Here is a 23,152-nt window from a genome sequence, read left to right on the forward strand (position 1 = left end):
GGGCAAAATTTAGAGAGGTGGGTGTGGGGTATGAGGTAGTCCTTATTTAAAGTGTTAGAATTACATTTAAAGTGTCAAAAAAAAACCATTTCTAGTAATGAATAAATTCACTATTTTTTCCCATATTACAAAGCTGAGAAAATATCTCTAAGTCTAGGAGAATATTCTTTTGATGAAAATGAAGAACAATTAAAAGACATAAATATGGAAGAGAAGAATCTTGAAGAGTACTGGAAGAAAGCAAAGGAAATTCTACACAGAATAGAACAGCTTGAAAGAGAAAGAAATGAGGTTGGCTTTTTTGTTTCAAAGAATATAAAACTTTTTTCAAGTATTTTTCTATAGTAGAGGTTGGAGGGTAAAAAATTTTTCTTGCTAAATTATTTTTTATATTTTAATGTGTTTTTTAAAAAGATTTATTCTAGGGGCTTCTGGGTGGCTAAGTCGTTAAGTATCTGCCTTCAGCTCAGGTTATGATCCCAGGGTCCTGGGATCCAGCCCTGCATTGGGTTCTCTAATCAGCAGGAGGCCTCCTTCTCCCTCTCTCACTTCCCCTGCTTGTGTTCCCTCTCTCACTGTGTCTTTCCCTGTCAAATAAATAAAAGTCTTTTTTAAAAAAAAATGTTAAAAAAAGATTGGGGCACCTGGGTGGCTCAGTGGGTTAAGTCTCTGCCTTTGGCTCAAGTCATGATCTCAGGGTCCTGGGATCAAGCTCTGCATCGGACTCTCTGCTCAGCAGGGAGCCTGCTTTTCCCTCTCTCTCTGCCTGCCTCTCTGCCTGCTTGTGATCTCTCTCTCTCTGTGCCAAATAAATAAATAAAATCTTTAAAAAAAATTTTTATTTATTTGACACAGAGAGAGAGAGAGAGATCACAAGTAGGCAGAGAGGCAGGCAGAGAGAGAGGAGGAAGCAGGCTCCCCGCCGAGTGGAGAGCCTGATGCGGGGCTCGATCCCAGTACCCTGAGATCATGACCTGAGCCGAAGGCAGAGGCTTTAACCCACTGTGCCACCCAGGTGCCGCAAATAAATAAAATTTTTTTAAAAAATCTTAAAAAAAGATTTATTCTAGTAAAAGACAGAGTGAAGTTGTGAGTGGGGGGAAGGGCAGAAGGAGAGGGAGAAGCTCAAGCAGATTCCCTGCTGAGCATGGAGCCTGACACAGGGCTCAGTTCCACGACTCAGAGATCATGACCTGAGCCAAAATCAAGAGTATGATGCTTAACTGACTGCCACCAGATTTTAATGGTTTCAAATTTAAAATTCAGTTGATACTTGAGAAGCCATCTTTGAACAAGGGGGAAAAAACATTTTTAAAAGGTGGAAATGGGGGCATCTGGGTGGCTTAGTCAAGGAGCTGCCTTCCACTCAGGTCATGATCCCACGGTACTGGGATTGAGTCCCACATCAATCTCCTTGCTCACTGGAGAGCCCGCTTCTCCTCCCTCCGCCTACTGCTCTGCCTACTTGTGTACTCTCTCTCTGTCAAATAAGTAAATAAAATCTTTAAAAAAAAATAAAAAGTGGAAATGATGACTGAAAAATAAGAGACCTTGTAGATAGAGATCTAAGGTTTGTATAATAAGAGTTAGAGAAGGGAAGGAGAGGTATTAATTCCTCTCTTTACATATATGTATATGTACATGTATATGTATGTTTCAGTATTTTTTCTGTGTATATACACTTAGTGTCTCTGTATGTGCATGCATTTTTGTTTTTATTTTTTGAATATTTTAAAAAATTTATTTACTTGACAAAGAGATAGAGCACAAGTAGGCAGAGTGGTAGGCAGAAGGAGAAGGAGAAGCAGGCTCCCTGCTGAACACGGAGCCCGACGAGGGGCTCAATCCCAGGATCCTGGGATCATGACCCAAGCTGAAGGCAGATGCCTAACTGACTGAGCCACCCAGACACCCCTATTTTTATTTTTACTTATTTTATTTATTTCTTAAGTAGGCTCCATCCCCAGTGTGGAGCCCAACACAAGGCTTGAACCCATTACCCTGAGATCAAGACCTGAGCTGAGGTCAAGAGTTGGACGCTCAACTGACTGAGCTACCCAGGCGCCCCTGTGCATACATTTATAAAAATAAAAGTATAGTTCTCAGCTTAGTATGACAGTATAGTAATTTCATCCTTTTAAATGTCTAATATTCATTATTATAGATGATTATAATTTTATTTAACTAGTCTTTTGTTAAGGGACATTAAGATTATATTCAATCTGTGACCAGTGCAGACAACTCTAGAATAAACATCCTGCTACATATATATATGTAACAGCTTTACTGAGATGTAAATCACATTCAATTCCATTGACCTGTTTAAAGTATACATTTCATTGGTTTTTAGTATACTCATAGAATTGTGCAACCATTACCACAACGAATCTTAGAATATTTTTATCACCCCAAAAAGAAATCCCATGCCTTTTAGCAGTCAGTGTTTCTATTTCTTCCATCCATTCTCCGCACCTCCCCAGCCTAGGCAACCACCAAACTACTCTTAGTTGCCTATTCTGGACTTCTTATATAAATTGAATCATATAACATGTGGGCTTTTGTGACTGGTTTCCTTTCTCTAGCATAGTATTTGCAAGGTTTATACATGTTTATATCAGTATTTAATTCTTTTTTTAAAAAGCTTTATTGAGATACAGTTCACTTTGAATTTATAGTTCATTTTGCCCATTTAAAGTATGCAGTTCAGGGTGCCTGGGTGGCTCAGTGGGTTAAGCCTCTGCCTTCTGCTCAGGTCATAATCTCAGGGTCCTGGGATCGAGCCCCACATCAGTCTCTGCTCAGCGGGGATCCTGCTTCCTCCTCTCTCTCTCTCTCTGCCTGCTTGTGATCTCTGTCAAATAAGTAAATAAAATATTTAAAAAAATAAAGTATGCAGTTCAGTAGTGTTTAGTATATTTACAGTTATGCATAACTACAGTAATTTTTAGAATATTTTCATAAAATATTTCCTTGTGTCCTTTTGTAGACAGTCCTATTCCCTGTCTTCAGGGCCAGGCAGTCATTGATCAGTTCTCTTTTTCTATAATTTCACATGAATGGAATTATGAATTTTTTATTTTTTTAAAAGACTTTATTTATTTATTTGAGAGAGAGAGAGAGCATGAGAGGGGAGAAGCTCAGAGAGAGAAGCAGACTCCTCATAGAGCTAGGAGCCCAATGTGGGACTCGATCCCAGGACTCCAGGGTCATGACCTGAGCTGAAGGCAGTTGCTTAACCGAGTCACCCAGGCGCCCTTTTTAAAAAAGATCTTATTTATTTATTTGACAGAGAGATACACAGCTAGAGAGGGAACACAAGCAGGGGGAGAGAGAGAGGGAGAAGCAGGCCTCCAGCTGATCAGGGAACCCAGTGCAGGCTTGGATCCCAGGACCCTGGGATCATGACCTGAGCTGAAGGCAGATGCCTAACGACTGAGCCACCCAGGTGTCCCAGAATTATATGTTATATAATCTTTTGTGTTTGAATTCTTTTACTTAATGTGTAATGTATTTGAGATCCATCAATGTTGTTTTTTCAATATTTGCTCATTTGTATGGCAGATTGAATATTCCATAGTATGGATGTACTACAACTTTGATTCACCACTTGATGGTTATTTGGATTGCTTCTAGATCTTGGCCATTGTGAATAATGTTGCTCTGAACATTGGGTTGCATTTCTTTTTGTGAGATTTACATTTTCATTTCTCTTGGGTAAATACCTAGGAGTGGAATCACTGGACAATTATACCTTAAAATGATGGACCTCTCTCATAGTGCATCTACTTTTACTTACCACCACTCAAACAGAACACCAAAAGGAGAAAAAGTCTCTTCTTCCTCTGGCAGTCTTGTATTGTTCTTCCAGTACTTGCTATTAACAGAGATTAACATCAGTGCTAGCTGTAGAATAGCAGTCCATCGAGTCTAGTTTCAGTTTTGCAATGTAGGGCAAGGAAACTTGGGATGGATGTTGAGGAGCAATAACTAGTACATCCTGTAGGCCAAGTATACAACCATTACTGTTAGCCTGGGATACTCCTTTACCATCATCTCACAGATGCTCTTTTTATCCTTCCTACTTTGATTTCCTCTTTCTTGGAGTCCATGTCATCCTCTTTTTTCTACATTTAAGGAAGTGTTCTCATATTTACTTTTTAAACAAATATGTTTTTCACTTCTGCTATCATATTTGTAGTTACCAAAGCCTCTTTTTTCACTCCATTTAAATGATCTTACTCTTATTTCATGGACTTAAGACATCATTGGCATTCTTAAATATATCAATGATAATTTTCTTTTTTAAAAGTTTTTATTTATTGGGGGGCCTGGGTGGCTCAGTGGTTTGGGCCGCTGCCTTCGGCCCGGGTCGTGATCTCAGGGTCCTGGGATCGAGTCCCGCATCGGGCTCTCTGCTCAGCGGGGAGCCTGCTTCCCTCTCACTCTCTCTGCCTGCCTCTCTGCCTACTTGTGATCTCTCTCTGTCAAATAAATTTAAAAAAAAATTAAAAAAAAAAGTTTTTATTTATTTATTTGAAAGAGAGAGAGCATGAGCAGAGGAAGAGAGGGAGAGAGGTAGAGAAGCAGACTCCCCATTGAGCCCAGAGCCCGATGACACAGGGCTCAATCCCAAAATCCTGAGATGATGACCGGCATCAAAACTAAGGGTAGGCCACTTAACCAACTGAGCCACCCAGATGCCCCTCAGTGTTAATTTTCATTACTTTTTTTTTTTCTTCTAGGGCACCTGGGTGGCTCATTCACTTGAACATCCCACTTCTGATTTGGGCTCAGGTCATGATCATGGGGTCCTGGGATCAACCACCACATCAGGCTCCATGCTCCACAGCGAGACTGTCTCCCTCTCCCTCTGCCCCTCCCCCTGCTCATGTGAGCATTCTGTGTCTCACTCTCTCTCTCCCTCCCTCTCAAATAAATCTTTAAAAAAATTTTTTTTCTTCCTAACCCATCTTTTTCCTTAGAGCTCCCTTGCCTGTTTGCTTGCTTGCTTGCTTTCTGTCCCTCTTTTTCCCTCCTTTTCTTTCCGTCCCTCCCTCTCTTTCCCTCCCTCTCTTCCCTTCCTTCCTTCCTTCCTTGGTCTCTAGCTTTCTTCATATTTCTGGTGGTCTTTGGTTGCTACTCATATTTAAGAGTCAGATACTGAAAGTCTTTCTGAAAATTTGTCAATGATCGATATTCATAGGTTTAGTCAGGTCATTTTGAGGCAGAACCTCCAATGTCTAATCTCCTGCCTGGAGATTGTCAACCATTTTTCTGGAATCAAAATGGGAGAAGAGAGCTTGTGGGTCTTAGTATTCAGTGTGTGAATATTTGCTTAGATATGTTTCTTTAGTATTCTGCTTTCAGCTTTGTTTGGTGTCCTCCAGTGTAGAAACTCTGTTTTATCCCTTCCAGAAATTCAAACTTCCCCTTTCACCTGGGGAGGGAGGGGACCTTCTGGTGTCAGTCAATTGCTTGTTAAGTGTATATATATGGGGGGGGGGGGTCGAGATCTAATAAGGCAGCTACTTTTTTTTTTTAAGTAGACTCCACACCCAGCCTGGAGCCCAGTGCTGGGTCTGAACTAAAAATCCTGAGATCAAGACCTGAGCTGAGATCCAGAGTTGGACACTCAACCGACTGAGCTACCCAGGCATCCCTGTAATCCAACTGTTTCTTTTTTTTTTTAAGATTTTATTTATTTAAAAAAAAAAAGATTTTATTTATTTATTTGTCAGAGAGAGAGACAGAGAAAGATCACAAGTAGGCAAAGAGGTAGGCAGAAGCAGAGGGAGAAGCAGGCTCCCTGCCGAGCAAGGAGCCCGATATGGGACTCGATCCCAGGACGCTAGGATCATGACCTGAACCGAAGGCAGCTGCTTAACCAACTGAGCCACCCAGGCGTCCCAATCCAACTGTTTCTTAAACAGACTTTCATCTAGTCTTCCTATTTTTAGCCCCATCTTCATCCCATCTTCTAGAGGTTCGAACACCTCCAATTCCCAAGCCTTTTGAGAGTTTGGCAGCCCATCCTAGGTAGTTTCTTAGCTTTTCTGAGGGTCAGCTTTGATTTCAGCTTTATCAAGACTGCTAAGTAGGTTATCATTCACCTACCTGCTCTCCAATTTCCAAACTTACGTTGCCTTTATTTCTTCTTTCATTTCTCCTTGTCCTTGTGGGTTTATGCCTTTTTGAAAACTGTTCTTTAATTGGTTTTCTTGGAAGGACCAAAAATAAATAGTGTTGTTAAATTCATCATCTTTACCGGAAGCCCTCTTTATTTGTTGGTTTGCCTATTTACTTATCTCTCTTTATTTAAAAAAAATTTTTTTAATGGCACCTGGGTGGCTCAGTCCATTAAGCATCTGCCTTTGACTCAGGTCATGATTCCAGCGTCCTGGGATTGAGCTGCTTATTGATCTCCCTGCTCAGTGGAGAGCCTGATTTTCCCTCTCCTTCTGCTCCTCCACTCCTAGGTTATGTGTGTGCCTGTGCCTGTGCTCTCTCTCATTCTTGCTCTCTCTCAAATAAATAAAATCCCTTAAAAATTTTTTAAAGGGGTGCCTGGGTGGCTCAGTGGGTTAAGCTTCTGCCTTTGGCTTGGGTCGTGATCTCAGGGTCCTGGGATCGAGCCCTACATCAGGCTCTCTGCTTAGCAGGGAGCCTGCTTCTCTCTCCCCCTCTGCCTGCCTCTCTGCCTACTTGTGGTCTCTCTCTCTAATAAATAAAAATCTTAAAAAAACTTTTTTTTAAAGAATTACTCTTTTAGAGAAAGAGAAAGTTTCAGGGGTGGGGCAGAAGGAGAGGGAGAGAGAATTCCAAACAGATTCCTTGCTGAGTGTGGGGCCTACCCAGGGCTCAGTCTGAGAACCCGGAGATAACCAAGAGAGCTGAAATCCAGAGTCGGATGCCCAAATGACTGAGGCACACAGGCGCCCCTAACAAAAAAAAAGTTTTCTTTTTAAGTAGGCTCAATGCCCAATGTGGGTTTTGAACTCATGACCCTGAGATCAAGAGTGACATGTTCTACCAACTGAGCCTGCCAGGCACCTGCTTTATTCTTTATTTACAGTCACAGAATAGTTTTTTGGTGGATATGGTAGCTCTCTCTTATGAGCATTATTACCAACTTTTCCAAATTACAAACAGTGTTGCAGTTAATAACATTAACATTTTGCGTTCACCTGAGTACTTTCACATAAAAGTCAGGTGTGCTTACCGTTACAAGAGTATACCTATAGGATTTTTTGGGAAGATATGCACAGGTTTTACTATAAAAGATACTGTCAAATTATTTCTTCATAGAGGTTGTACAATTTATACTCCCACCCGTAAATGTATAAGACTGTTTCCCTGTGCCCTTTTGATCTTTGCCAGTGTCCTAAATGAATGCTGTCTCAGTGTGGTTTTATTTGTCTTAATCCAAATGGTATGGAGCATTTTTTCATATGTTTAAGAGCTATTTATATTTCCTTTCCTGTTAACTGTTCATCTCCTTTTCCTATTTTTCTACACTATCATTAATCTTTTTCATATTTCATTGTAGCAGCTTTTTATAAATGTTAATAGAAAAATCATACCCCAAGACATAACATATATATTCTTTGTATATGTGTTGAATATCATTTGGCTTCTGGCCCTTTTTTCTTCTGAGTTCCTCCCCCACCCACATTGTTCTTGGTCTGTAGCAGAATTTTGAAACAATATTTTCGTTTTTTCTTTTATGATTTTTTTTTATTCTTTGTGATATTTGGAAAAGTCTTCTTCCCCTTAATAGTGTTAAAATACTGTTTTCTTTTAAAACAATCATTGCATTTTTTATATAACAATATTTAGCTCATTTTGACTTTATTTTTGTGTAAATTCTGAGATAGGGATCCAATTTATTTTTTTCCCCAGATGACTACCCAGTTGTCTCCAGATCATTTATTAAATATATTCCCTTTTCTTCTAATGTAAATAGTTCCTTTTACTAGTATATTCTATTGGCAGTCATGAACTTTTCCTACATTATTTAAAGAGAGTGTAAATTGGATTATAAAGCAAATGGATTATTTTGAGATTCTTTACTTGTCATTTTTACATTATAGGAAAAACTACAAAGAGAAAAAGATAAGCATAACGTTTCATCTATGAACATAAATATTCAAAATACATTGAAACACCTCCATGCAGATAGTATTGGCAGAGGTCCTACAGCAGAAGATAAAGACAAAAGCCAGTCTAGAAAGCTTCAGAGTTACCAGTCCCATGGAGTTCTGTCTACAGCATGTACAAATGATCACCAAATGAAGACTCTGTTAAAGAGTACAAATCCAGTTACTGCTTGTTATAGGGAGAGCGGGCAAAATAAGACTTTATGTAAAGCCAGTTCAAACTATAATCAAAATCTACATGAAGGAACAACTTTTGAAAAAAGGAATTCTGTTTCTCGATCAAGGTATAGTTTAATAATTGTTTCTAACTTTTATGTATTTATTCAAGTATTTTTTTGTGCAGTACTATGTGCCACACTGTTAAACCCTTGGATACAGAAATGATAAAATATGGTCTTGGGAGGAGTCTGAATGGAAATGTTGAGAATGGAGTTTGGATGGGAAGGTATAGGCCAGTTCATCTAGGGCCTTGAATGTCACACTCAGGATTTTTGTTCTTCCCTCATAGGACACGGAAGCCACTGAGGATTTTAAATTGAGTAACGTCAGATTTGAATTTTAAAAAGGATATTCAGAAAACTTAACCTGAAACCTTATACCTGCATTAACAATGTGCACATTGGTAATCCATTAACAATGTAGCAAAAACCAGTTTCTAAATTTAATTTGATAAAAGGGAGTAGTATGTACTAAAAATCTGGTTTAGGCCTACCTTTTCACTTGTTCCTTGCACCTCACCTCTAGCTGATGTCCCTTCTCCCTCTGGTGGCTTATGGGTTCAGATCTGGGATTGTCGCATTTCTTAAAACCTTACTTGTGTTCTCTCCTCTAAAGGTTACTGTGCCAGGTAGGAAACTGAAGAGGGTGCTGCTATATTCTGGGAAGGTTGCAGGGTGAACAGGATATTAGGGAGATGGATTACATCATCACCACCCCTTTTTTTCCTTTGCAAAACTGTTCTTGATGTCAGTTTTAAATTGATTTCTCAGGAATGTGGAATTGGAAAGCATTGAGATATGTTCTTGGGCCAGCCTTATTGCTTTCTGATTCTGTTCTCTCCTCCTCCCCTCACTTCCTCATTCTTTCCTGTTTTCCTCTTTCCTTTTTTAAGTTTATGTATTTATTTCATTAATCTCTATACCCAACTCAGGGCTTGAACCCATGACCTTGAGATCAAGAGTCTCATGCTCTTCTGACAGAGCCAGCCAAGTGCCCCATGTTTTCCTCTTGCAAAACTTTTTTCCCATGTTTCTTCTGGCATCAGTGGTATTGCCCTTTGGTGTCTTGTGTTTTATTTATTTTTTTTTTAAGATTTTATTTATTTATTTGAGAGCAAGTGAGCACAAGCAGGGTGAAGGGCAGAGGGAGAAGCAGACTCCCCACCAAGCAGGGAGCTGTACATGATGCTTGATCCCGACATGGAGTTCGATCCCTGGACTCTGGGATCATGACCCGAGCCAAGGCAAATGCTCAACCAACTAAGCCACCAAGGTTCCCCAGAGTCTTATTTAATGCCATTTTTGGAAAGGAGGCTATAACCATTACAAACACTACTTTGGCAGAATTTGATAGACTTTGGTAGACCCTGGTTCCATCTCCTTCTGCCTGCCAAATACCCAGAATTGCACCACTGCCTACAGAAACATTTGTCCACACACCAAACAGTATGTTTACTTTTAAATATTTGGTGTCTATTTTCTTTTAGTGACCCTGTTTTTAAACATCCAGTTCCCATTGTCAAAAATAGAAAGCAGCAGTTATCAGTAACAGGTATGTTTAAAAATATTTCTTCTTTGAGTTTTTAAGAAAACATATTTAGGTGACTAATACAGATAAAAACATACATTGATATATTTACCCTCTAGCATATAAGCCACACCTTTGACTCTCTTTCTGGTGTAAGTGCCTCTGATAACAGGTACCTTTTTGTTTATCTACCAGGGTGACTGGATATGTAGTACTGTGCTAAAGTTTATGAGAATCTTGAGAATTAATATATTGTGTAAATATCAGGTCCTTTTCATTAATAAGAAGAATCTTACATGTTGCAGTTTTTTTTTCAGATCCATTTACATTATGTTCAGATATAATAAATAAAGAAGTCATCAGTTTTCTAGCAAGTGACAATCATTCCAAAATGTTAAAGTACAGATGCTCAGGTAAATATTCTTTAATTACAGTTATTTTGCAATTAAACTTTGTATGATATTAGTCAACTAGGATTTGTAGTAGTTCTGCCAGTGTGATTTAAACTTTATTTCCTTTGGAAAAATAACGATCTGGAACATCATAAAACATTCAGAGCAATACTTATCTGCATTTGCCTGTGCTTCCAGCATTTGTTTATATGAATCACCATAGCTAATACTATAATACTTTATTATTATTATATTTTTGTCAGAATAACATCTACAAGTTTAACTTTTCCGAGTTAGGTAAACGTTTTTTATATTCTCAGAGAGCCAATAGGTATGTATTCTGGATAATGCTCTAAACATAAGACATTAAGTCTTAAACAATATCTATTTTTATGTCTCTATTTAATGTATATATGTTCCTAGTGTTCCATGCTCCATTATTTTATTTTTTCTGCAAGGCCCCTGTAAATGTGCCACAATGCTTAACCCAGCCCCTCCTCCTCCATACCCTGATATTTCTTTTTTTGGTGTCACACTCTGTTCTATGGGCAAAATTGAGGCTAGTCTATATTAGGCTTGAAATAACACTGTTCTTTAGTCTTGGATATAGAGTTTGTCTCTATGACCCTAAAATTAGCTCTATCTAGCTATACTCGGAATCCCATCTCTTTTCCTCCCCACTGTAATACTTGTGAAATATTTCTTTTCATTACCTTTATATTAATTAACTCCTTTAGGCCCACCTTAAACTATGTTCATTTCTCTTCATCTAAAAAAGAAAAATCTAAGGGCACCTGGCTGGCTCATTTGGAGGAGCATGAGACTCTTAATCTCAGGGTTGTAGATTTGAGCCTCATGTTGTGTGTAGAGATTACTTAAGTAAATAAAAACTTTAAAAAGAGGAGGGGATAGGGCGCCTGGGTGGCTCAGTGGTTTAAGCTTCTGCCTTCGGCTCAGGTCATGATCTCAGGATCCTGGGATCGAGCCCCTTCATCGGCTCTGCTCAGCAGGGAGCCTGCTTCCCCCTCTCTGCCTGCTGCTCTGTCGACTTGTGATCTCTCTCTCTGTCAAATTAAAAAAAAATCTTTAAAAAAATTAAAAATTTTTAAAAAAGGAGGAGAGAATATTAAATACGTGATGTGACTTGCTGTCTCTTTGAGTATTCATCTATTCTTTCTTCCATCATTATCAGATACCTGCTCTTTCTTCTTTCTCTTTCATTATATTAATTCCCTTCTTAACTCCCTGCTCTTTGGCTTCTTTTAGTGCCATTCTACTAAACTTAAATGCTAAAGATTTCTGGAAGTCTCTTTTTTTGTGCCAAAACCAAAGACTTTTAAAAAAAAATTCTTATCCTGGGGTACCTGGGTGGCTCAGTGGGTTAGGCCTCTGCCTTCAGCTCGGGTCATGATCTCAGGGTCCTGGGATCGAGCCACCCATCGGGCTCCCTGCTCAGCGGGGAGCCTGCTTTCCCCCTCTCTCTGCCTGCCTCTCTGCCTACTTGTGATCTCTCTCTGTCAAATAAATTTAAAAAAAAAATTCTTATCCTTGGGGCACCTGGGTGGCTGAGTGGGTTAAAGCCTCTGCCTTCAGCCCAGGTCATGGTCTCAGGGTCCTGGGATTGACCCCCGCATTGGGCTCTCTGCTCAGCACGGAGCCTGCTTCCCCTCCTCTCTCTCTGCCTGCCCCCTCTGCCTACTTGTGATCTCTGTCAAATAAGTAAATAAAATCTTAAAAAATAAAAATAAAAAAATAAAATAAAAAATTCTTATCCTTTATGGTATTTCTGCACTGTTGACTGCCATTCCCTGAAGTCCTCTCCTCTCAGTAGTTTAAAGACACACTTCCCAGCACATCCACCTGTGCTCCCTGGAGGTATGCGGTGAACTCAAAAGGGCACTACACAATACTTTAAATTTTAAGTGAAACGCAAACTAGCTAACATCTTTTGGATAACCACAGGCACTACTAGCTCAAAGTCATTTACAGTTTCAGCATTAGATTGCACTACATTCCCCGTGATGATGTCTTTGTGGAGTTGGGCTTTCAATGGTTGTGATAAAAAGCAAGCACCACATGAAAATAACAGGGAACAGGAAATGAGGGTGGCAGGGTCAGATTCCAAGGTTTGAGAAGTTGTGCTGTACCTATTAGCTGCACATATCCCATTAGGAATAATTGTGGTTAATAAGAATGAAATCTAAATATTATTTTCTTTTCTTTAACTTAAAAAAAAAAAGATTTTATTTATTTGAGAGAGTGTGAGCAAGCATGATTGGGGTGGGGGAAGTCAGAGAAGAACAAGCAGACTCAGGGAGCCTGACATGGGCCTGGATCCCAGGACCCTGGGATCATGACCTGAGCAGAAGGTAGATGCTTAACCGACTGAGTCACCCAGGCACCCCTAATTTTACTTCCTTATTTATTTGAGAGAGGAAAGAGAGCACCTGCGAGAGGGGGAGGAGCAAAGGAGAGGGACAAGAACACTCTGCACTGTGTATGGAGCACAGCTCAGGGTTTGACCCCATGACCCTAAGATTCTGACCTGAGCCAAAATCAAGAGTCAGACACCCAGTGAACTTAACTGCCCAGGTGCCCCTATTATTTTCAATTTAGGTATATTATTTTTTCAAATGCCTACTAAGTTATTAGAACATAAATAATTATTAAATTGTTTTGGACTTAACAGGCAAATCAGTATTTCTTTTGACCCAGGGGTGCCGTAAAAAAATCACCAAGAACTTAAGGATGCCATGAACTGGGAAAGTTTAGGAACTTCTGATCTGATGTATGTCAGGGGGTAGAGTGGGTGCTCTATCACCATTAACTCCCTTTCATCCCTTACTTTGTTTGAGATGGTTTTCTCTTCTTTCTTCAATGATGATTCATTCATTTCATGGATACTTAGGGAGTGTTTCTTCCATGGCAGGCATGAGTATCAAAGATGAATAGATCTCAATCCTTACCTCAGAAAGTCTAAAAACCACTCCATTTTATCACCTTCATTATTTTATCTCTCTCTTTTTGCCAAATTTCTACCATTATTTCCCCCAAGACATACTCTGTAGCACTTTCTCAGCACCATTGCAACATTTACTTCTGTGGCATCAGCTATCATTTTACTGATTTTCAAATCTTTGTCTCTATACTTGGCTTCTACCTTGAACCAGTTATAGCTTCATTCCTCCATTTCCAGCTGTATCCAGGACATTATTCAGTATCTTATTTTTACTTTAAGCTTGATTTTTTAAATCTTTTTTTATAAGATTTTATTTATTTATTTGACAAACAGAGATCACAAGTAGGCAGAGAAACAGGCAGAGAGAGAGAGGAGGAAGCAGGCTCCCCGCAGAGCAGAGAACCTGATGTGGGGCTTGATCCCAGGACCCTGAGATCATGACCTGAGCTGAAGGCAGAGGCTTTAACCCACTGAGCCACCCAGGCACCTCTAAGAGGCACTTCCCTCTTAAATTGCCTTCCCTCCAGCCACTCCATTTCTTGTTGTTGCTATTCTTTTGACCTCCCAGATTTCAGTCATCTATAAACTTTTTTTTTTTTTTTTGTCTTTACATCTCCTATTTCTAGTCTGTCAGATTTGGTTCTTTCTTTCATTCCCACATGGGCCCTTTTTGCTTCATGCCTCAGTTACACCAACTTTCTAGCAGTCTTGCAGTTTCAAGTCTCACCAACCCCCAACTATAATGTGCATGTTGCTGTTAACTTCTCTAACACGTGCTTTTTATCAAGTCATCAAGCTAAAGAACCCTCAGTGCTTCTTTGTAACTCATGGACTCAAACTCTCTGCCTGGCTTTTAAATTTTTGTGGAATTTTGTTCTGCTTCCACTTGTTAAATTTTATTGCATATTTGTTCTCTTTAAGTCTGCCAGAAAATTGCCATGCTTATTCCAAACTTTGTCATTCAATCAACTGTCAAAGTACTTAAGAATTATCCTAAGTTTTTCCCTTACCCTAACAGCTCATCATTCACCAATTTTTACGTCAGAAATCTCTACATTCTCCCTGTAAATGTCCTTTTTCAGAATCCCCTCATTTATATTCTGGACTATTGAAGTAACCCCTTAACTGATCCTCTTATCTTCACCTAAGCTTTCTATGAGACAAATGAAAGTCATTTCCCTGCTTAATAAATATCCATTAGCTCCTCCCCACCGACTTGAAGATAGATATACTTGGTATGGCTTTCAAGACCATTCTTATATGGCCCCCTGCAACCTTCACTAGTTTCAACTGTCCTCCCACTTTTCTCTCCAGCCACACCAAAGTACGTATAATTATCTGAACATGCTATGCTTTTTCACTTTTTTGTGCTTTTGCACACGTTCATTGTATTTGTAATGTCCTCATCCTAGCCAGCTTTCTGCCTGACTAATTTCTAGCCCTTTAGGAGTGGGCCATTAGGTGACTGGCAGATGGGAAACTTTATAATGGATGGAAGTGGCTAACATCACCTGAACCTACTGGTAAATCTCAGCATTCAAAGAAGAGAGAGAGACTTTATGTACCTCTTAATATGATTAAGTAAGAAGTCCTCAAGACTGCCTATGAGGAGCTCTACTAAAAACAGTTGAATCTGAGTGCCTGGGTGGCTCAGTCGGTTGAGCATCTGACTCTTGGTTTCTGCTTGGGTCATGATCTCAAGATCATGGGATCAAGCTCTGTATCAGCCTCTGTGCTTGGCTGGAGTCTGCTTGGAGATTCTCTCCCCTGACCCCTCCCCCTGCTCCCTCCCTCTCTCTCTCTCTCTAAAATAAAAAACCACCTGGTTTAGTTAGTTTAACGTCTACCTTTGGCTCAGGTCATGATCTCAGAGTCTTGGGATTGAGCCCTGCATTGGGATCCTTGCTCAGCAGAGAGTCTGCTTGTCCCTCTCCCTCTATCCTGCCCCCCACTCGTATTCCTTCACTTATTGGCTCTCTCTCAGATAAATAAAATCTTTAAAAATAAAATCTTTTAAAAAGCCCAGTTGAATCTGAATATTAGCAGTCGTTCAGATCTAATTACTAGTTTATCAGACACCCAGGAACGTTTTAAAACATCTAACTAGGATAAAATCAATAAAACCTAGACTTTGAGTAGCTCCAAGTACAAATGACACTATATACAGTGTCTATATCAAGTAAATGATAAGGAGGAAGAGAGGAAAATTGATAGAGTTAAAGAAACTCAAGAGACATTTCAACTGAATGTAATGAAGGACCTTCTTTGGATCACAGTTTAAACAAACTGTAAAAAGAAAGTTTTAAGGGCGCCTGGGTTGCTCAGTCATTAAGTAGCTGTCTTAGGCTCAGGTCATGATCCCGGGGTCATGGGATCGAGGCCCTCAGCGGGGAGCCTGCTTCTCCCTCTCCCGCTCCCCCTGCTTATATTCCCTCTCTTTCTGTGTCTCTCTCTGTCAAATAAATACATAAAATCTTAAAAAAAAAAAAAGTTTTGAAATGATGGGGAAATTTGAACCCTGACTAGATACTAGATTATATTAGGCATAATTTTTTTAGGCTTGATAATGGTTTTGTGTATTTGGAAAAAGGAGCCCTTCTCTGTTAGGGACACATATGAAATATTTACAGATGAAATGATACTTAAATGCCAGTTCCAGGCTCCATAATCCAGTGTATACATAGAGGACAGAGCAGAGTAAGTGGGTTGAAGGCAAAATATGACTGATCGTGACTTAATAATTATTAAAGGTGAATGATGGAAATGTGGAAGTTCATTATACTTTCCCCCTTATTCTTTTTTTTCCCCTTATTCTTTTGTGTTTGAAATTTTCCATAATAAAACATTGGGGGGAAAAAGACAACTGGGGAAAAGGCTACTTCTTTTGGTTTTCTTTCCTAATAGTGACTCCTGCTCAGAACCTAACCAAGCTAGGTGGTCCTTTTATATATCACTCTAACTGTTCACACCTCTATTGTAACACTTACTTCACTGTATTATATCTGTTGTCTTTAATCTCTCCTGTGACTGAGCTTCTTTTTTTTTTTTTAAGATTTTATTTATTTGATATATATAGAGAGATCACAAGTAGATAGAGAGGCAAGTAGAGAGAGAGGGGGAAGCAGGCTCCCTGCTGAGCAGAGAGACCGATGTGGGGCTCGATCCTAGGACCCTGAGATCATGACCTGAGCCGAAGGCAGAGGCTTAACCCACTGAGCCACCCAGGCGCCCCTGTGACTGAGCTTCTTGACATATTTATAATTAAGTTCCTGATTTCACTTCAGTTACTATATAAAGATATTTGCTTTCACAGATTTTTGTTATTATTTATTTTGTAATCTCCATGTATCATTTTAATTTGTTTTCTTTTAGGTTGCATAGCAGTAGGAAAATCCCTGAATAGCCGAAATTTTAGCAAGCTCTTGCACTCTTGCCCATACCAATGTGATCGTCATAAAGCCATTGTGGAAGCTGAAGACAGATATAAAAGTGAACTAAGGAAATCACTTATCTGTAACAAAAGTAATTAATTCAGCAGCTTTGAAACCGTAATTATGACTATACCTTCTGAACTGTGATCTAGAACATTAACTATATTAAAAAGCTAGAGGGCAAAATAATGTTGAAAAGAAAATGTCTCTGAGAAACCAGTGTTTTAAGATATACCCAGGGAACAGATTTAGTCTCTGGTGGTTTAAAAATTCTTCCTAATCCATCTAAGGATTCCCATTAGAAGGGTAGGGGGAATACCATACTAATGGAATTGATGTGCCCTTACTCAGATTGATACTGTAAGTATCCTTAATGTCTTCTGTATTTTTCAGAAATTCTGCTGACCCCACGTAGAAGACGACAACTCAGTCATGAATCTACTGCCTCTGGAGAAATAAGTGAATATATTTAATTTTTAAATAAACCTAAATTGCATATAGTTCTGAGAAAAAGAGGACAGCTGAAGGATTGTTCTCATTCCCATCGTCAGTGGTTCTTAAATGATAACCCTTGGCTCTGGTGAGGGCCATAGTTGCTAAGAGGAGGCTTCTCACTTTCCTTCCTCATGTTGCTTTGTCACTCATTTCTTGCCAGCGGGGGAAGATGCAAGAGGAAACTAACATTTATTAAGCACTTACTGTATGTTATGTGTTTTATAGACATTTCCTTTAATTCTTGTAATATTGTAAGGTAGGTTTTATTTTATTCCCACTTTAAGGTACAAGAAATTGGCAAATGACAGAGCTTGCATTCAAATGCAAGCCTGTCTTTCTTTATAAGCTCCTAGTCTATCCTCTGGATCACATTTCTATTTTAAGAACAAAATTATTCTCCTATGAATAAATGCTTCAGAGAGATTTTGCAGAAGGTTTTGGTTCATAACTAAAGCACTTCACACCATCAGAACTGAAGAGACAAAAAGAGCCCTGCTTAAAAATCAAAATACTTCTTAAATGATGAGTTAATTCATGAGAATTTTTATATAACTACAGGTTAATGTTTCAGGTTTATCACCATTTCAAATTTATTATGGAGACTTAAAGAATGTTATCATTTTATTATCTTCATATGGAAGCAGAGTAAGAATAAGCAGTTGAATAACCTTACTTGTCAAAATAACCTGGAATTTAGTAATATCTATAGTGTTACTCTGTTATTTACTACAAAGATATTTAGACTTGATACATATGGGAACGTTTTACCATATACTTTTATTTACCATTTTCACTTCCAAAGCCTTAAAAGAAGTTTCAGATTTACTTTTTTAGATTTTTTTTTGTTGGTTGGGGGGCACCTGAGTGGCTCAGTCGGTAGAGTATCTGCCTTCACCTCAGGTCATAGTCTCAGGGCCCTGGGATCAAGCCCCACATCAGGCTCCCTGCTGGGACCCTGCTTCTCCCTCTGCCTGCTGCCCCTCACCCACCGCTTGTGCGTTCTCTCTCACTCCCTGACAAATAAATAAAATCTTTTAAAAAAAAAGATTTTTATTTTTTTAAGTTATCTCTACATCCAACATGGGGCTCCAACGCAAAACCCCAAAATCAAGAGTCACATGCTCTATCAGACTGAGCCAGCCAGGTGCCCCTCAAATTTACTTTTTATGTCTGGGTCTTTTTCTAAGTTTAAAGTTCTGCATGCAAATTAAAATTAGGTACAGTACTCCTGTAGGGCAGCCCACTTTTTGAAGAAATATTTCCTATAGGAACTGTTAGAAATGGTTGCTTTTCCATAGAAACATGTTGCACTTAGAAAAATTGGTTTTGACAAGGAGTTGGCATCAAATTAATAATGGATTTTTTTCAACAACATGACTTAAAAGCAAATATATCTCAACTAAAATTATATCCTATAATCATTTTACATAGTAAACTCATTTGTGGAGCCTCATGAAATGTACATAATTAGGGTTATACATTGATTTTACAGAGGGATCCTTACAGATGTTAAGTGATGTCTAGCTCATAAATAATTACATCTTTTTTGTAAGTTAAAATTCTTTAACTTAAAGCAAATAGTTAATAATTTGGCCTGCTTTTTTTAGAATTTAGAAAGGGATCTTGAGGACGTATGGTATAGATTGGTCTTATACCTCTTTCTCAAGCAGGCTAGGAATTTTGGATATGTTGCCATTTCCCACCCACTTGATTTCCCTTTCTTTTTGAGAGACATTTATGATCATTTGTTTGGTTGTAGATTACATCCAAATTTTAAACCATCCTTTTAAGAATAGACCATTGCAACATCTAAGCATTTTAAGAGCCTAGGCTCTCGTTCAGAATGGACTGGTACTTTTTTTTTTTTTTTAAGATTTTATTTATTTATTTGACAGACAGAGATCACAAGTAGGCAGAGAGGCAGGCAGAGAGAGAGGAGGAAGCAGGCTCCCCGCTGAGCAGAGAGCCTGATGCAATGCGGGGCTCAATCCCAGGACCCTGGGATCACGACCCGAGCTGAAGGCAGAGGCTTAACGCACTGAGCCACCCAGGCGCCCCCAGAATGGACTGGTATCTTGAGAGGGTTTGAAAAATAAGGGTCTCTAGAACTGAGCCTTCTTTCCTCCTTTCCCCTACTCTTCCTAGCACCTGATCAATATAAGAGGAACGCTAAAGAAGCCACAGAAGGGAGCCCTGTGGGGTAGAGCTGCTTCCTCCTTCTAGACTGCTGTATTCTGTATTCTGCTGCAGTAACCTTTGAGGAATTGGGCACATATGTAGGAGTCAGAGAGATGTCAGCTTGATTAGAAAAGTGGAAACTGACTGTGAACAACTTCCGGATGCTCATATCCTGAATGTTATAATGACCTGTCCAGTCCTGATTATGAGTTCAAATCATTTAGCAAGTGAAGTTGAAATCATGTATTTCTTAGAAAACAACAGTTTTTCAGTAGACCCAAAAGTAAGGAGTAACTTCATTGATAAGTTTTTTTGTTTGTTTGTTTTTTAAGATTTTATTTATTTATTTGAGAGAGAGAGAGAGAAAGAGAACACAAGCAGGGGGAATGGCAAAGGGAGAAGGAGATGTGGGGCTGGATCCCTGGGATCATGACCTGAGCCAAAGACAAGACGCTTAACCAACTGAGCCACCCAGGTGCCCCCATTGATAAGTTTTGAAGCACTTGTTTATCAATAAGTTCTTTCTTTCAACAAATATTTATTGATCCTCTTCTATGTGTCAGACACTGTTTTAGGCATTGGGATACAGTGGTGACCAAAACAGACAAAAATTCTTACCTGCATGGATCTTGCATTCTAAGTAATACCATTAAGTAATAACCAGACATTACCTTTATTGATTTCTCAGCCTTCTGTTGGTAAGATTTTAGTTTCTGTTTTAAAATATCTAAACTATGGCTCCTGTCCTAGGAGAGGTAGATAAATAGCTAACAGTCTTGACCTGCAAGGGCAAGATTTTCTAAGGTTGTCCCAACACAGCTGTTTCAAGTAGCAGCAACCTTAAGTGGAAATACAAAAAAAAGTCTACCTTATCAGCATCTATCTACAATGATAACATGAATTAGCAATGAATGAAAAAACTTCAAAGAAAACCATTTCCTGGTAATCATCACCAGAAGATATTTATAAACACCAACTGTTTATTCCTTTTTTTTGTAGAAAGTATCCCTAAAAGCCAGATAGTTGAAAACTTCCTTCCCCCTGAACCACCTATTTTTTGAGTTTATTTATTAAGGTTTTTTTTTTAAAAATATTTATTTATTTATTTGACAGACAGAGATCACAAGTAGGCAGAGAGGCAGGCAGAGAGAGAGGAGGAAGCAGGCTCCCCACTGAGCAGAGAGCCTGATGCAATGCGGGGCTCAATCCCAGGACCCTGGGATCATGACCTGAGCTGAAGGCAGAGGCCTTAACCAACTGAGCCACCCAGTAGCCCCTCTATTTCGAGTTTTCATCAAGCTGAGCACCCATATAGGTAGTGAATGTGCTTTTTTTTTTTTTTAAGATTTTATTTATTTATTTGACAGATAGAGATCACAAGTAGGCAGAGAGGCAGGCAGAGAGAGAGAGAGGAGGAAGCAGGCTCCCCGCCAAGCAGAGAGCCCGATGCGGGGCTCGATCCCAGGACCCTGGGATCATGACCTGAGCGAAAGGCAGAGGCTTTAACCCACTGAGCCACCCAGGCGCCCCGTGAATGTGCTTTTTAAAATGAATTTCGAAAGACCCTTATTTTGCTGCCTTCGGCTCAGGTCATGATCTCAGGGTCCTGGGATCGAGTCCCGCATCGGGCTCTCTGCTCGGTGGAGAGCCTGCTTCCCTTCCTCTCTCTCTGCCTGCCTCTCTTGTGATTTCTATCAAATAAATAAATAAAATCTTTAAAAAAAAAAAAAAATATTTATTAAGGCTGTTAATTAAAGTAACAAGTGTTGATATTCTTTTTTGTTCTTGAAGTAATGGAGCCCTTTGGGAAGACTGTATCTATAAGATAGGTAAGCTGTTTGTTAATTGTCCTCACAGGAACGTTGAGAGACTTAACAATCAAATGTTTATAAATTCTTGTGTTTCTTGATTGAAAGATGTTGCAAGTATTATTACAATAGGATTAAGTTACAGTTGTTGAAGAATTCAGAATGATAAGGCCTAGCTTCATAGTAGGCACTCAGTTTTTTAAATTGGCCAGCATTTCTCTGTGATGAGTAGTGCAGGCCTGAAGCTTTCTCACTATATAGTTCATATCCATACAATAAAGTTAAGCACTTATTTGGGTCTCAAGAAGATCCATTTTTTCAGCAAGTACTAATATATTCTACAATTCTTGTTAATTACAGAAAAAAGAAGAATTCGTAAAAACTTTACTGAAGAAGAAATAAATTACCTTTTCAATGGAGTTAAGAAAATGGGAAATCACTGGAATTTAATTTTGTGGTCTTTCCCCTTTCAGCAAGGACGGAAGGCTGTGGACCTTGCTCACAAATACCACAAGCTGACCAAACGTCCCAAGTGTGCAGCTCCTTGATTGGAATACTTACCAGTTTTTAGTTTCAACGCTTAAAATACAATGTCTTGGGGCTCCTGGGTGGCTCAGTGGGTTAAAGCCTCTGCCTTCAGCTCAGGTCATGATCCCAGGGTCCTGGGATCGAGCCCCGCATCGGGCTCTCTGCTCAGCAGGGGGCCTGCTTTCTCCTCTCTCTCTGCCTGCCTCTCTGCCTACTTGTGATCTCTGTCTGTCAAATAAATAAATAAAATCTTAAAAGAAATAAAATAAAATACAATGTCTTGAGGAAACACAATTTAAAATACTCTTCTAAACTCTCATGAAGCAGGAAATATGAAAACAGGAATACTGTTTTAATTACATACTTTTTGTGATGCTCTATCTCATCGAATTATTAAAGTAATTTATAAAACAATACATTTTTAATGTGTAGCTTAGACAAAATTCCTTTATGAGGTCAAACATTCATTTAGGAATATGCTTTTATTTTTCCTTAAGCTCAAGGAATACAGGTCAGAGAAATAAAATGATCAGCCTTTAAACATTATTTAACATTATATTGTGATGGATACCATGTGAGACATTTGGATTTATTATATTCTTACCCAGTGAAAGTTCTTTCACGGAACTTAGAATAGTTTCCCAAGCTGTTCAAGTGAAGTTCCCACACATTAAATCAATGTTTGACATTTTGTTAACTAAAATGTTACTCTTCCAAAGGCTGATTGTGCAGTTCCTTTGAATACTCTCAAATTCTATGGTCAGGTACACTTCTTTTTGGTGCATGTTTATTTATTTTTGCTTTTTAAAAGCTTAGAACATTTTTTTAAGTTAGTTTTCTTGTAGTGGGAAACCAAACTATTTGATCTCAATTTTCTATTTTTCTTATTCTTTTTATATTCCTATCATGATCCCCAAAGGATGCTGTTGCAGCCTGTATTATACTTAAAATGCTATGCTGTGGCCAAGTGATTAAGTATCAGGACCTGCAAGCTCATCTGTACTTATATACCCATTGGCTCACTGCTTCATGTCATTGTAGATTTCTTCAGTCCCTAAGTTCCTTTCCTATAAGTTTTTAGTCTTTGACCTTTTCACATCATGACTATTTCTACTTGGATAAACTCAGAATTTTTATTAAATTTTTAATTTTCTGATCTGTAGTGAAAGTTCCAGAGAGTCAATATGCACAAAATCTTCTATTTAAATCCAAAATTTCCTTTAAACGAAAGAATAATTTACAATTAGGAAAATTCTTAAAGCGTCCAAAGTGTGAATGAATCTAGCCCATTTATCTCCATTATCTATCAGTATTTCCTAAGTACTGTGGGGAATACTTAAATAGTCTGGTGGGTTGTTCCAATTTGTACTTCTCAAGATTTATGCAAGTTATTTTAGGTCAAAAGGGAAAACATTTTGTCTGTTGCTTCAGCCTTACCAGTTTAGATAATCAGAAGTTG

General features: G+C 38.8%; 1 protein-coding gene across 6 annotated transcripts in view; it reads left to right on the top strand.

Annotated features, from left to right (window-relative positions):
• The window catches only part of TERB1 (telomere repeat binding bouquet formation protein 1), a 44,930-nt gene extending 23,076 nt beyond the window's left edge, over positions 1-21,854 (top strand). For 4 of the 6 annotated variants that reach the window (XM_045986884.1, XM_045986882.1, XM_045986887.1 and 1 more), the window contains exons 13-19: positions 134-291; positions 8,091-8,440; positions 9,862-9,926; positions 10,220-10,315; positions 16,626-16,775; positions 17,078-17,143; positions 21,526-21,854. In XM_045986884.1, the coding sequence (XP_045842840.1) occupies positions 134-291; positions 8,091-8,440; positions 9,862-9,926; positions 10,220-10,315; positions 16,626-16,775; positions 17,078-17,143; positions 21,526-21,713 (1,073 nt within the window). In that variant the 3' untranslated portion in view covers positions 21,714-21,854. Of the gene's footprint in view, positions 1-133; positions 292-8,090; positions 8,441-9,861; positions 9,927-10,219; positions 10,316-16,625; positions 16,776-17,077; positions 17,144-21,148; positions 21,187-21,525 lie in introns of all 6 variants that reach the window. The other 2 variants (XM_045986886.1, XM_045986885.1) reach the window with 2 other exon arrangements.
• The last annotated feature ends 1,298 nt before the right edge of the window (positions 21,855-23,152 follow it).

The sequence above is a fragment of the Meles meles genome, chromosome 19 (assembly GCF_922984935.1).
Source record: "Meles meles chromosome 19, mMelMel3.1 paternal haplotype, whole genome shotgun sequence".
NCBI classification, from domain to species: Eukaryota; Metazoa; Chordata; class Mammalia; order Carnivora; family Mustelidae; genus Meles; species Meles meles.